The sequence below is a fragment of the Haplochromis burtoni genome, unplaced genomic scaffold (assembly GCF_018398535.1).
Source record: "Haplochromis burtoni strain Fernald_Lab_line unplaced genomic scaffold, NCSU_Asbu1 Contig_208, whole genome shotgun sequence".
In the NCBI taxonomy this organism is placed as follows: domain Eukaryota; kingdom Metazoa; phylum Chordata; class Actinopteri; order Cichliformes; family Cichlidae; genus Haplochromis; species Haplochromis burtoni.
Window position 1 is genome coordinate 262,934 of NW_024582569.1, and position 12,219 is coordinate 275,152.

The 12,219-nt window shown below is 41.4% G+C and overlaps 1 protein-coding gene across 2 annotated transcripts in view; it reads left to right on the forward strand.

The window, feature by feature from the left end:
• Positions 1-12,219, forward strand: part of csmd2 (CUB and Sushi multiple domains 2) — a 263,474-nt gene that overhangs the window by 215,756 nt on the left and 35,499 nt on the right. For both annotated transcript variants that reach the window (XM_042226362.1, XM_014338052.2), the window contains 5 exons: positions 1,306-1,483; positions 2,734-2,879; positions 2,973-3,053; positions 3,576-3,689; positions 11,121-11,309. In XM_042226362.1, coding sequence (XP_042082296.1) covers positions 1,306-1,483; positions 2,734-2,879; positions 2,973-3,053; positions 3,576-3,689; positions 11,121-11,309 — 708 coding nt within the window. The remainder of the gene's footprint in view (positions 1-1,305; positions 1,484-2,733; positions 2,880-2,972; positions 3,054-3,575; positions 3,690-11,120; positions 11,310-12,219) is intronic.

Here is a 12,219-nt window from a genome sequence, read left to right on the forward strand (position 1 = left end):
GGATGGCATAATTTGAGGCCAGTTACAGGGATGTGTTTGCAGATAACAGTCATTTAAAATTACTGGCTGGTCTGTGACCATAATGAGATCCCCTGCTAGTAACGTAATAAGTGCAGCCACAAGTGGTAATGCTCCTAACTAGCATGTTGGAAAAATGGTTGTAATGTCTTGCAGCCTTAATGGAAACCGCTAAATTCATGCATTTGAACTTTGTTAAGTTTCTGGAATTATGGAAGCATAATATTTAACTGTTCTGCAAAGGATTAATACATATACAAACTAGAGGTTGCAGGAAGTGACGTATACAGAATAAGGTGGTTAATGATTAAAGTTTGTGCACATGAAAGCTTAAGAAGATATTTAAAGAAGAACTGGAAATGTTTCAAAAGAAATCTAGGTTTAAACGGGAATTCATTATTACTAGATCAGAAAGTGAATGGTGTTTTAAAAGTGTTTTAGGTGTTTTAGTCTTTAAAAAAAAGAGTAAGCGAGATAGAGAGTGTTCAGATTGCGCAGTGCTGCGTGATTGTGTTTTCTGCTTTGGGCTTGGTAGATTTAATACACATCAAAACAACAAAATTACTGGCAGAAATAATATGGCTTTTTTCAGGAAGCTAGACTAGATATATTTTTATGCAATGCTGAGCTGTGGTTAGAAATTCCTGGGGACTGTGAAGGATTTGTTCATTTCCAAAGCAAATGAAGACATTTATGTGATGCAATGAATAGTGGTTGAGTGTGATTTACTGTTTGTGATTGTGCAGTTGTTTTTTTTCTTTTGTTGTTGTTGTTTTTTACTCAAGGGTATCAGGCATGTATCGACGTGTGGGGTTCTAGTGTTGCCAGATCAGATCAGTGTACACGCACTTGTAACCTTTTCCTGTCACTCAGAGTTTGCACACTCACACATATCTACCCCTTCTACACTTGCTGTACATATATACACACAAACACACACACACACACCTCAAAAGCCTCGTCCACATGAAACCCTCGCCTCATCTCCATACTCCCTCTCTACTGCCCCAATGGGAAAGGGTTGAGGCCTTATCTTAGCAAAACACTCCATCCAAGTCCCCACTTACTAACAGGCTTTACTGGCTAATCTTTAGCTCAGACAAGCGCCTGGGCACCAGTCGAAAAGTGAAGGAGAGTGGGAAAGAGACACTGAGCAGAGAAGCAGGAGGAGAGAGGGATGAAAAACTCTTTTTTCGCTGATTGTGCCTGAATTATGTATCAACCCTAATGTATCTGTCCTGCCTATATAAAATATACACTTTCCCTGTCTTCACCCCCCTCTCTCAGTGCCTTGTGGTGGGAACATCACATCAGACAATGGGACCATCTTTTCCCCGGGTTACCCTGAGGAGTATCCAAGCTCAGCTGACTGCTCCTGGCTGATTACTGTGGCTCCTGGATTTGGCATCAAACTGAACTTCTCCCTCCTTCAAGTTCATGGGCCACACGACTTCATTACTGTCTGGTAAGAAATGACAGCGTAACAGGCTCCAGATATGCAGAAATAGTTTCAATGAGACAATGCGGACAGTTTGTTATTTTGAGGAAAGCAGTATTAAACTTCACCATCGTCTCAAAAAATTCTCAAGAACTTGTTATCAGGCTTTCTTTAATCTTTAATCTTTGATTATTTGTTGTTTTTGTCTTTTAATACGATGTGTTAAATACACTTTTGCCTTTGTGCTTGACTGAGCATCAGTGGGTAAAGCTTCCTTTCATCACCTCCATAATACATGGTTAAAATTGCCATATGTGGCACCAAAGCCAGGTTTTTGCATACACGATGTTTGCCAGTTCTAGTTGATCCTCCAAAGCTTCCAAAGGTCCCAGCTCTCAGTGAGACAGGAGGTCTGACTGCCAGCCAACCTGGCAACATGACCACATGAAAGATCCACATGGTTTTTTGGTGACATCTACGTTTAACTGTTTGCGCTACTCATAGAAATTTGTTTGAGGCTTTTTTAGACCACCGATAATTTAAGTCAACATGGCTAAAGCGAGCCAAAATGTCCACTTTCTATCGTATTGTTTCTCATCTCTAAATGGTCCCCGCTGTGCTGATCTTTCCCAGCTAGTTCCTACAGAGCCAAGATGGGGGACTATCTTGTTCCCCATTTTCCAGCTACCACCGCTGTGTATCTATCCACTGAACTACTGAGCCAAGGAAATGGGCCCCTTAATGGCGGCTTGGCTAGAGTGCTGTCAGGCAGCAGTCCCTAGCCAGCCGTTTCCAGAGCTGCTTGTAATCTCCCATGCCCAGTCTGACAGCCAAAGACAGATGGTTTTTAAGCTGAATGGTTGTGGCAGGAATCTGGGAGCTGGCTTAATCGGCCATGCCCACACCAGGGGACTGCCAAGGCTGGGCCACAGCTTCCAGAGACACTCCCTTTGGATAGCTGTTAGCAGGAGCACCACAGTCGAGACCTGTCACTCCACGCTTACTGTATCTCTAAATTCTACCTTATTTTAACATAATCATCCAAAACAGGTGAGGGGTAATCTCTTTGGGTTTGTTGAAGTGTGAGCAGCTTGATTATACTCTTCTGAAGCTGCTTGACAATAATCTGGCATGTGGCTTAGTAGTTTGTTTGCATCACAGACCCTTAAGGTTCTTTATGGCTCTTATACAAGTGAGCTCTGGAGCATAGGCTGGTGTTTCCAGCGTATTGTTGTTTTTGAATTTATGGTTGACTTGCAACATTCCTCTATTTTTAGGGATGGTCCACAAGAAACAGCCAGGAAACTAGGTGTGTTTACTGATGGAGAGCCCAACGACCCACCCAGCAGCACATCCAATCAGGTGCTGATACGGTTCCGTAGTAATACAGAGAAGGGTGGACTCTTTCGTATCAGCTATCAAGGTTTGTACATGGTGTGGATCTAGCTTTGTTTCTAGCTCTTGATTTACATATATTCTTTGTTTAACTCCTTTCATGTCTTTGATGCACTCACAGCTTACAGACTACAGTACTGCCTCCCTCCCTCCATCATTCCTAATGCTGAGATTCTGATGGCAAGCAAGGAATTTAAAATTGGTAGGTGGAAATGCTGTCACAATAAGACCCATGCACTTAAACACAACGGCACTGACACTTCTGCCTTTTTGTATTTAATGTTGTTCCCATGCAGATTTGCAGAACTGTAGCATTTTGAAGCATTCATGAAGCTTCTAACTTTGGCTGTTTTTATTGCCTAGGTTCGCTGAATACACAGTCCATTCAGACACACCTCAAATGCATCACCTAGGGCAGGTGATCTCATTCCCTTTGAAGACAACAGAGATGAATTCCTGTTTCTGTGTTTGTGTAGCTATTTGACCTTTATTATTCAGAGGCATAAAAGTAGCAACACTGACATAGTGTCTGTAGGATCTCATGGGGATTTTTGTGTCCACAGATTCATCCCAGTTTTCACTGAAACACATGACTGATGATAACTTCTGTATTGTTATAGAATCCTTTATACGGAGCACTTTTTACATGTATCATAACAGTTAATGCTACTGCTTCTGACCTTGACCTTGACTGTTGCTCTCCTTTGTCCGTCACTGTTTTCAGGTGATATAGTGCGCTACCGATGTCTCCCAGGATACCAATTAAGTGGAAACAGCATCCTGACCTGTCGGCTAGGTACACATTTGGAATTTGAGGGCCCTCCACCCTCATGTGATGGTAAGTGTTTGTTTACAACTTGAAAACATCCTGGAGTACCATTGATATATCCCTGGATATCCTAGCTTTGAGCACACTTGTACACATCAAACAAGGGTTGGGAGGTGATTTTTGTGACGCATACAACACTGAGTTGGACACAGTACGGTGATGGGTTGTGAAGGATCTTGCAGAAGGCTAAAGCACCTTAACTAGTGTGCCCTACATCAAATTTGCCAATGTTCATAAGGTTGAGTCATCAGGGGCCACCACTGAGATCAGCTGGTCTACTGGGATTTTACCTCATGGCCTAAATATAAACTCACTGGCCACTTCATTAGATATTACTGTTTAACTGCTCATTAGGACAAATATTTGATCACATGGTAGCATCTCATTGCATTTAGGCATGTAGACATAGTGAGGACAACCTGCAAAAATTCAATCCGAGCTTCAGAATGCGGATGAACGGACATTTTAGAGATTTTGAATGTGGCATGGATTTGTTTCAGAAACTGTTGATATACTGGAGAAAATGCCTTACCAGAGGTCAGACTCTTTCGAGCTGATAATAACAACATGGAAAAATCACTGACTGGTCTGATGAGTCATGATCTCTGCTGCAACTTTTGGATAGTGGGGTCAGAAAACAGCATAAAGAACACGAAAGCACAGATCCATCCTCTGTTGTATTAAGAGTTCAGTTTGATGGTGAAGGTGTATTCATTTTGGCAACATTTTCTTGACAATTTGGGCTTCTGTATGGCAGTTGTTTAATGCCCCTGCCTACCGCAGTACTGTTGCTGACTATGTCCATCCTTTTATGACCTCTTCTGGCTGCTTCTAGCATCATAACATGCCATGCCACAAAAGGCAAATAATCTTACACTGATTTTTTAACATGACATCGAGTTCAGTGTACTCAAGTGGCCTCCACAGTCACTAGATCTCAGTCAGATCCAATAGAGCACCTTTGGGATGTGGTGGGAGGGGAGATTGATATCATGAATGTCCAGCTGACAAATCTGCATTAACTGTATCATGTACCAAAATCTCTGAGAAATGTTTCAAGCACCAAGAAAAATAGGGTCTAACCTCTTCTAGCAACATGTAACTGCCACTACCGGTAAGTGTATATTTTGCCTAAAAAGCACCAAGAAGACAAATGGTAATCTCATCTCTATGTCATAAAAAGAGAACATGACGTCATTCATTTAAGTGGCTTTTTAAAAGAGTTCTGCTGCTGTGAAATAAACAGTATGTCAGAACTATATATGGTATAGGTAAGTCCTACTGGTTATGAGTTCTTGTGATAGTTAAGACACTTTACTGTCAAAAGAAATAACTTACAGTATTCCAAAGTAATCCTATCTGCCTGTACCATTTTTATCCTCTCCTACATTTAAGCTGATCAAATAGCATCAAGCACATGGTGTAAAAAAACACACATTCTAAGTGCACCAGCACAGAAGCAGCAGGGCCAGTCTGAATATGAACACACAAAATGTTTAAGCACCAAATGCAGTGATGTGCTTTGTTTACATAATATATGTCTTAAGATGCATCGAACCATTTTCGAGTCTGATGAATCATAATGTTTTATATGTAGCACAAGTCAACACTGCCTTCATCCTCCAAGAGGGACTGTATGAGTTTATTTTCAGCAGTGTTATGTATCCCTTAGCTCTAATCATGGGCTGATGACTCAAACATGGAGCTTCGCCTCTTTTCTTGCTCCTGCGGGTACCCTTTTTTGCCTGTAGTCAGGGAGCGACAGCCAGATATCAGCTTGGTACCATTTCCCATCTCGGCGGATGATGCTTGGCTCCCGTGAGGCCGAGCGCGGCTGCTGTGGCGCTCTCTACATGCTGAGATATCGTCCTCCCAGAGGAATGCAGCACCCACCTCACGCGCTATAACATCGTAATGCTGCACGTTGTGCACGCTAATTTTCCTCGGGGCGAGAGACTGGGTGCATAAAGGGGTTTGTGCTTCACAGTATCATAAAAGCGTATCTTTCATTTTCTTTCTTTCTTTATTGGAAATGTGTGTCTCGTTTAAGAATGCTTCGTGTGTCCCGTTCTGTTTGTGGGTTAGGTGGTGGGCGAGAGGGAGGTTTAGGCGAAGTTTGATAAATGCAACTAATTTAGTGTACTAAATAGGAAAAATATGCAAAGCTCTCAGCATGAGGTGAAAAAGGAGAGAGATACAAAAAAGAATTAGACGAAAGCAAGAGGGTAATGAAAGGGTAAGAGGAACTATGTGTAGGCTAATAATGGAGATGTGGAAAGTGCTTAGGACACCCAGTGAGAGGCAGAACGGAGAATACCGAAAGTGTCAAAAAGCGAGAGGAACAAGGCAGTCCCTTGTATGTATGTTCCCTGGATTTATTTGCCACCCATTTTTACCCCACAGACAGATATTTGCACCTCTATATGTGCAAGAATAAGCCTACAGTGTTTACAATCATGGAACATTGGCAGATGGTTGCCCCTCCCTAAATCTAGTTCTGCTGAAGGGTTCTTCTTGTTAACAGGATTTTTTTTCTTCCCACCATCGCTAAGTGATTGCTCAAAGGGGTCATCTAATTGTTGGAGTTTTCTCTGTGTTGTTGTAGGCTCTTTAACTTATAATATAAAGTACTTTGAGGCGACTGTTGTTGTGATTTGGTGCTAAATAAATAAAATTGAATCAAACTAATGCATAAAATCCAGTAATTTTTCAGTGCCTTTTAATATAGGTTCAGTTGCAAAATTCCCTTCAACAATTTGTTTCCCTTTGTGCTGACTAATGTACTGAGAACAGACAACCCACCTCCTGCTCCTCTTTTCTCTAGCTTTTATTAGCTTTTTTTAGGGAGCTGAAAGCAGAGAAAAAAGTTAAAAGACGATGCTCGAATGAGAGGGAGAGAGAAGAGGGTCAAAAGATAAACCGATAGGAAGAGAGCAGTTTGAGTATAACTCTGGATATGCTGGAAAAAGCCAAAAACTGGCCTGGAAAAGATGGAGGAGAAATTGCTAAATGAGCAGAAGGGTAGTGAGTAAGTGAGAGTGGGGCTAGAGTTTAAAAGCAAGGCGAGAAAGGGAGACAGGGAGAGACTTAGTTGGAGGGCAGTGAAGAGACGAAGAGCAACAGCTCATTGAAATGCAGGGGACATGCCGGCTGCAGCTGCACCTATCAAATCACCACTTCTAGCTCTGACAAGCAAAACCCTCCCTGCACATTTAGCAGCCCTCACTCCCCGCACACAAACACACACTGAGTCGCTGTATACGTATACTGTATGCACCTCCACGCCGGTCTAGCTGGTGTCTGGGTTACGCAGCGTTGGATGTTGTCATTCTGTGACAGTCTTCCAAGAGTGCAGCCCTGGAACCACTGCCGGGTCTGCAGTGTTCCTTGCCCCCTCGGCGCCAGCATCCTCTCTCATCCTCTGCATTCCCCTCCTCCCTCACTCGACACTCACTTCTCTCCCATGACTCACTAACATCAGACTTATGTTCTTACATAACACATGTAGCCTTTGTTCCCCAGACTTTCTTTGTCATTGTCTGAGGCTGCTTGAAAACAGAGTGCCGTGCATTCCCACACACTTTATAACACACAGGTGTCTGTCAATACCCAGATCTATCTGTCTCTACCTTCCCAAAAACCTGTCATACAGGCAGAGAAATAAAACCTACCATCATAAATATGTAAACACTGACACACAGTAACTTTAGTTTTTTAGCTGTTTAATTCAGAGAACAGTTGCCAGTCATCCAGATGGGTATTTGCTGCCATCGGAGCAACCGGTGGCTTGGTTGAGCATTTGATTTCCCTTCTATTTGATTACACTGGGTTGTATTGGACCCACGGCCCTTAACTACATTTGCTGTCTGCAGAGACCACAGGGAGTTCAGGCATCACACACACAAAGCTGCAGCATCAGTACAAAGTGTTGCTTGAATTCATTAATGAAAACACAATGAGCTCTGATGAGTCCAAATCCCTGTGTTTATCCCCCAGACAGATTTCTGGTTAAAACCTGCATAATAATCCATCACATTACTTTCCCAGCTAGTTACAGTAGCTTTCTTCATCCCTGTCCCCTTTTGTTTTTCTCGCCTCTTCATTTATCTCTCTTCCGCTCAGCGTACTCCGATTTTTTTCCCCTCTCTCTCTGCCCCTGTCTTCTTTTGTTAGAATGGATTACAGCTACCCCCTTCGTTTCCCATCTTCATTGTCATCCCTGACTTCTAAGAGTTGTTAGGCCCTGATCCACATTAATACTTATGTTGTGGCCCTTCCTATTCATTCGTCTCGTTATCAGACCTCGGCTTATGCTAATTAAAAGCCATCTCAACGGCAATGCAGCAGTTCAAGCTTGATACATATAGTAGATTTATGTATAGGGGCAGTTTGATTGGGAAGATATTTGCAAACTTTGAACAGTTTCCCCACAAACAGAAGGGACGCTTCACAGAACGCTGTCCCTGCTGCCTGTTTATTCCGCTCCTCGTCTCATTAAAGTGAGATTTCATTTTGAGCTCTATCTGCGTTGATCTCACCTTGTGTGTCGAAGCAACCCCCCCCCCCCCCCCCCCCCACACACACACACACACACTTTTTTTTTCTTTCTTTTTTCCAGCTGTCAGATTTGTCCCCTAATACCCTTTTGTTTACAGCCAGAGTGATGCTTCATTTCAAAGTGGATTAGTTTAATAAGTAGCAGCCTATAGATAAGCGCCCCTGCCCATCTCTTTCCATCAGCTCCGAGACAAGCTGAAGGGAGTTTTGAAGACACATCCAGGCTTTCTGAAAGGTCACTGACAACACATATCTCATCCTCGGAGAATTGATCATTTAATGAACTTCACTCTTAGATTTTATATGCCACTTCCAGGTGCAATCACTTCCACTATCGCTGATGGATTTAAACCTTTTTGACTCATATCCACTGAGGGGCTTGACGTTGTAAATGATTTTTGCAGACTTGGGGAATGTCTTCTCAGAATTTAGGATCATAGGTGATTAATGTTGCTTTACTTCCAGAAGTCGATGCCAGAAGTGGTACTTTGCCAGGCTTTTTTCTTTTTTCTTTTTTTTCTTTTTTAGACTAAACTGCTGTTTTGGGTTAATGAAGAACACTGACAAATATTAATTGTTTGTTTGGAAGCATTATACTTAGGGAAATGTAGCAAATGCAACAAATGGTTACATTTGACAGAAAATAATTCTTACATGCCAGCTTACCTGACATTATCCGAAATTTCCTGAGGGAATAAATCCCATCTAGCTGACACGCCAACCCCAGTAAAACAAACGGGAAGAATTATTTGCAGATGCTGTTTAAACCAAGGCTTTCTGCCATATTTTTATGCAAATTTCATAATCTTTTTCCCCTATGAACACATAGAAGATGATGAACAAACCAAGGCATGCACAACTGTTCATTCACACACACAGGCTCACCTATTTACAAGTTAATAGTCGCTTCACATTGCTCAACAAAAGAGGCACACAGCTTGAGCTCCAGTCAGAGAATTCAGGATTTCTCAGCTGTTGTGAAGGACCTCAAAGTGCCAAGTGCTTCCTTTGCCCTAAGGTAAAACAGTGCATGGGTATTAAAATTGCAGCACACGGCAGATACTTTATACCCCAAGCAAAGTTTTCTGCCACATTTGTTTGACAAACACAAATGCTTGCAAAAAATCTATGCGCATGCAGAGAGAGCACCTGGTCGAGTAAGTGCTGTTTTAAGCGGTTTGTCAGTACATTTTTATGTATGTGTGTGTGTTTTTAATGATTTCTCCAATGAAAGAATTTAAAGCCTTTGGCGTGTAACAGCTTAAATATACTCTTTTTTTATTGCTATTAGTTGGAATGGATGTATTCATAATTTCAACAGGACTTAAACTGTTGGGTTGCACGTCTTTTGTCCTGTCTCCCTCCCTTCATCTCCGGGCTCGGCAGATGGCTGCCTCTCCCTGAGCCTGTTCTCTCCTGTTAAAAGGAGGTTTTTCCTTCTCGCAGTCACCAAATGCTTGTTTTTAGAGGCTCGTCTAACTGTTGGGATTTTCTTTCTATTGTTTTAGGGCCTTTACCTTACAATATAAAGCACCTTGAGATCACGTTGTTATATGGTGCCGTATAAATAGCAATGAATTGAGTCTAAGGAGGTTGGAAAGAAAATGATTGGACTTCTTTGAGGTTTTCTTGAAGATGTTGCACCTCTCATCCATAAGGCTTCCTCAGTTCTAAAATCAAAAGGTGGAGAGTCATCTTGCATCAGCTGACTTGATAGGGTCACATTATAGGATTGGGCAAGCCCTCACAGTGGTTTCACCCAAAACCTCTGGAGGTAATGACCTTCGCATTTTTTCCCATCTTGCTCATGTGATGACACACATGATTAATAGTGGCTCAATGACCTTTCTAAGGGACAACCTTTGCTAAGGTTTATTCATGGGATTACCATGACTTGGATGACTTGAATTCAGTGCAATTTAAATTGAGTTGCAGCAGGGCTTCTGTGTTAAAACAGTTAAATACTGTTAGGTATGGCAAATTTTGTTCTTAGATAATTTTCTATGGAAACTATTGAAAGCTGTAATCACAGCAGTAGAAAAATCCTTTTTTATTGTTTGTGTGCAACTACAGAGATTTTTTTAGCTTTGTTGAAAGTGTTATTACACATCAGCTTCATCTTCTCTATGCATATAGACACAGTGAAGACAAGTAGTATTTAAACAAACAGTGTAGCTGTTGCATTGTGTCGCCATAACAGCATGTTGCATCCTTTCATTTTGCAGCTTGTTTATGGGGCTGCAGTGTGCATGCAGACATCTCTGTCAGATTAAAAGGTTGGCTTTACAGCACTGCAGCAAAAACACAACAGACAGGAGCGCTGCGTGCTGTCTGATAATATGGAATGAAACCACTAGAAAATGTCAAAGGATGTCGTGGAGACGTCCTGCAAGAATGCAAATGACAGAGGGGGAAAATGAGATGAGCGGATGTATGAGGTCCGCCCAGACGTGCCTCTTCAAAAAGGCGCTTTGAGGCAGATGTGAGCGTTAACCACCGAGTTAGCATCACATCTGTCGCACACTCACAATGGGAAAAGAAGACGGAATACGCTAATGGCAAGTCAGTAATATTATATAACGTATAAGCCGTTTCCTGGAGTGACTTAGCATGGACAGCTTTGTTTCCCCGTGACAGCATCAGGACCAGAATGACAATTAGCTTAGCTATGCTTTTAGTCACATTGAGTTGCCCTCCAGCAACAGTATGGCTCTAACCAATCCAATTTGTGTTTCAAGGTAAATTGATTCCACTAAAACAAATGAACAATCGCTGAATGTGATGCGCAATTATGAAACGACAATACAGGAACAGATCAGCATTCCTGTAGGTCACAATAATAGATTTACGTTTTGTCTCTCTGCTGTTTCTTTCTGTCAACAGTGACGTGTCCCATGAACGAGATACTCACAGCCTCCACGGGCGTCATCATGAGTCAGTCGCCCGGCAACGGTTTTCCCCACTTTGAGTCCTGCTCCTGGGTGGTTAAGGTAGAACCCGGCTACAACATCACTTTCACTATCGAACACTTCCAGACCAGCCGTCAGTTCGATGAGCTTGAAATCTTTGATGGTGAGTGACTGCATCTGTTAAGACAGAGAACTTGTGTTCATCAGTGCTAACATAAACGACAGTGTTTATCTGTTTGTACCTGTTTGGTTTATACCATTACATTTCCTAGTGGTTTTCTTGGTCTGGATTACCAGCTGGACTCCCTGTGACATCTCCTTTCACATATCCCCTGGCAAAAAGAGTCATTTTCACAGATATCTGCAATTAAAGGCTAAAATAAGCCAGAAGGCTAAATCCACTATTCCCAACAAAGCTCTCTGCCACTGGTAACAGAAAATCAAACGTAGGCTCCCTTTTATGGTGACAGAACATCTACATCTGCCTTGTACGTTTGCATGTGATTAGAGGTACAGTCAGCATCTCTGCCAGGCTGCTCTGAGAAAGTGGTGATCGTATACACTGGTGATGCTGATTAGTGCTTTTTATCTTCTGCCGAGTGTAGAGGAACAGACATTTGCTAACCTTGGGGCTGCCAAGCCAATTATGGACTGAAGTCTTATTTTTTCCCCATCATTAGAAGATTAGGAAATTGTGATATTTTTCAAACTTCTGTGCTTCTGTTTGGATAAAGATAAATTCTGTGCAAATATATATATGTGGATATATATATATGTATATATATATATATATATATATATATATATATATATATATATATATATATATATATATATATATATATAATATATAATATATATTATATATATATTGTTATGATATATATATAGATATATAGATATATAATATATAATATAGTATTAGTCATTACATTTTTGTTTTTTACTTTTGACTAGAATATACTTTACAGAAATTATCTCACATTTATAGAACATAAAAGCTTAGATAAAAACCATGCCTTTTTAGTAGTCTTGTGATTTTTACAGCTGGATGCCTCTCAAATCATCATTCC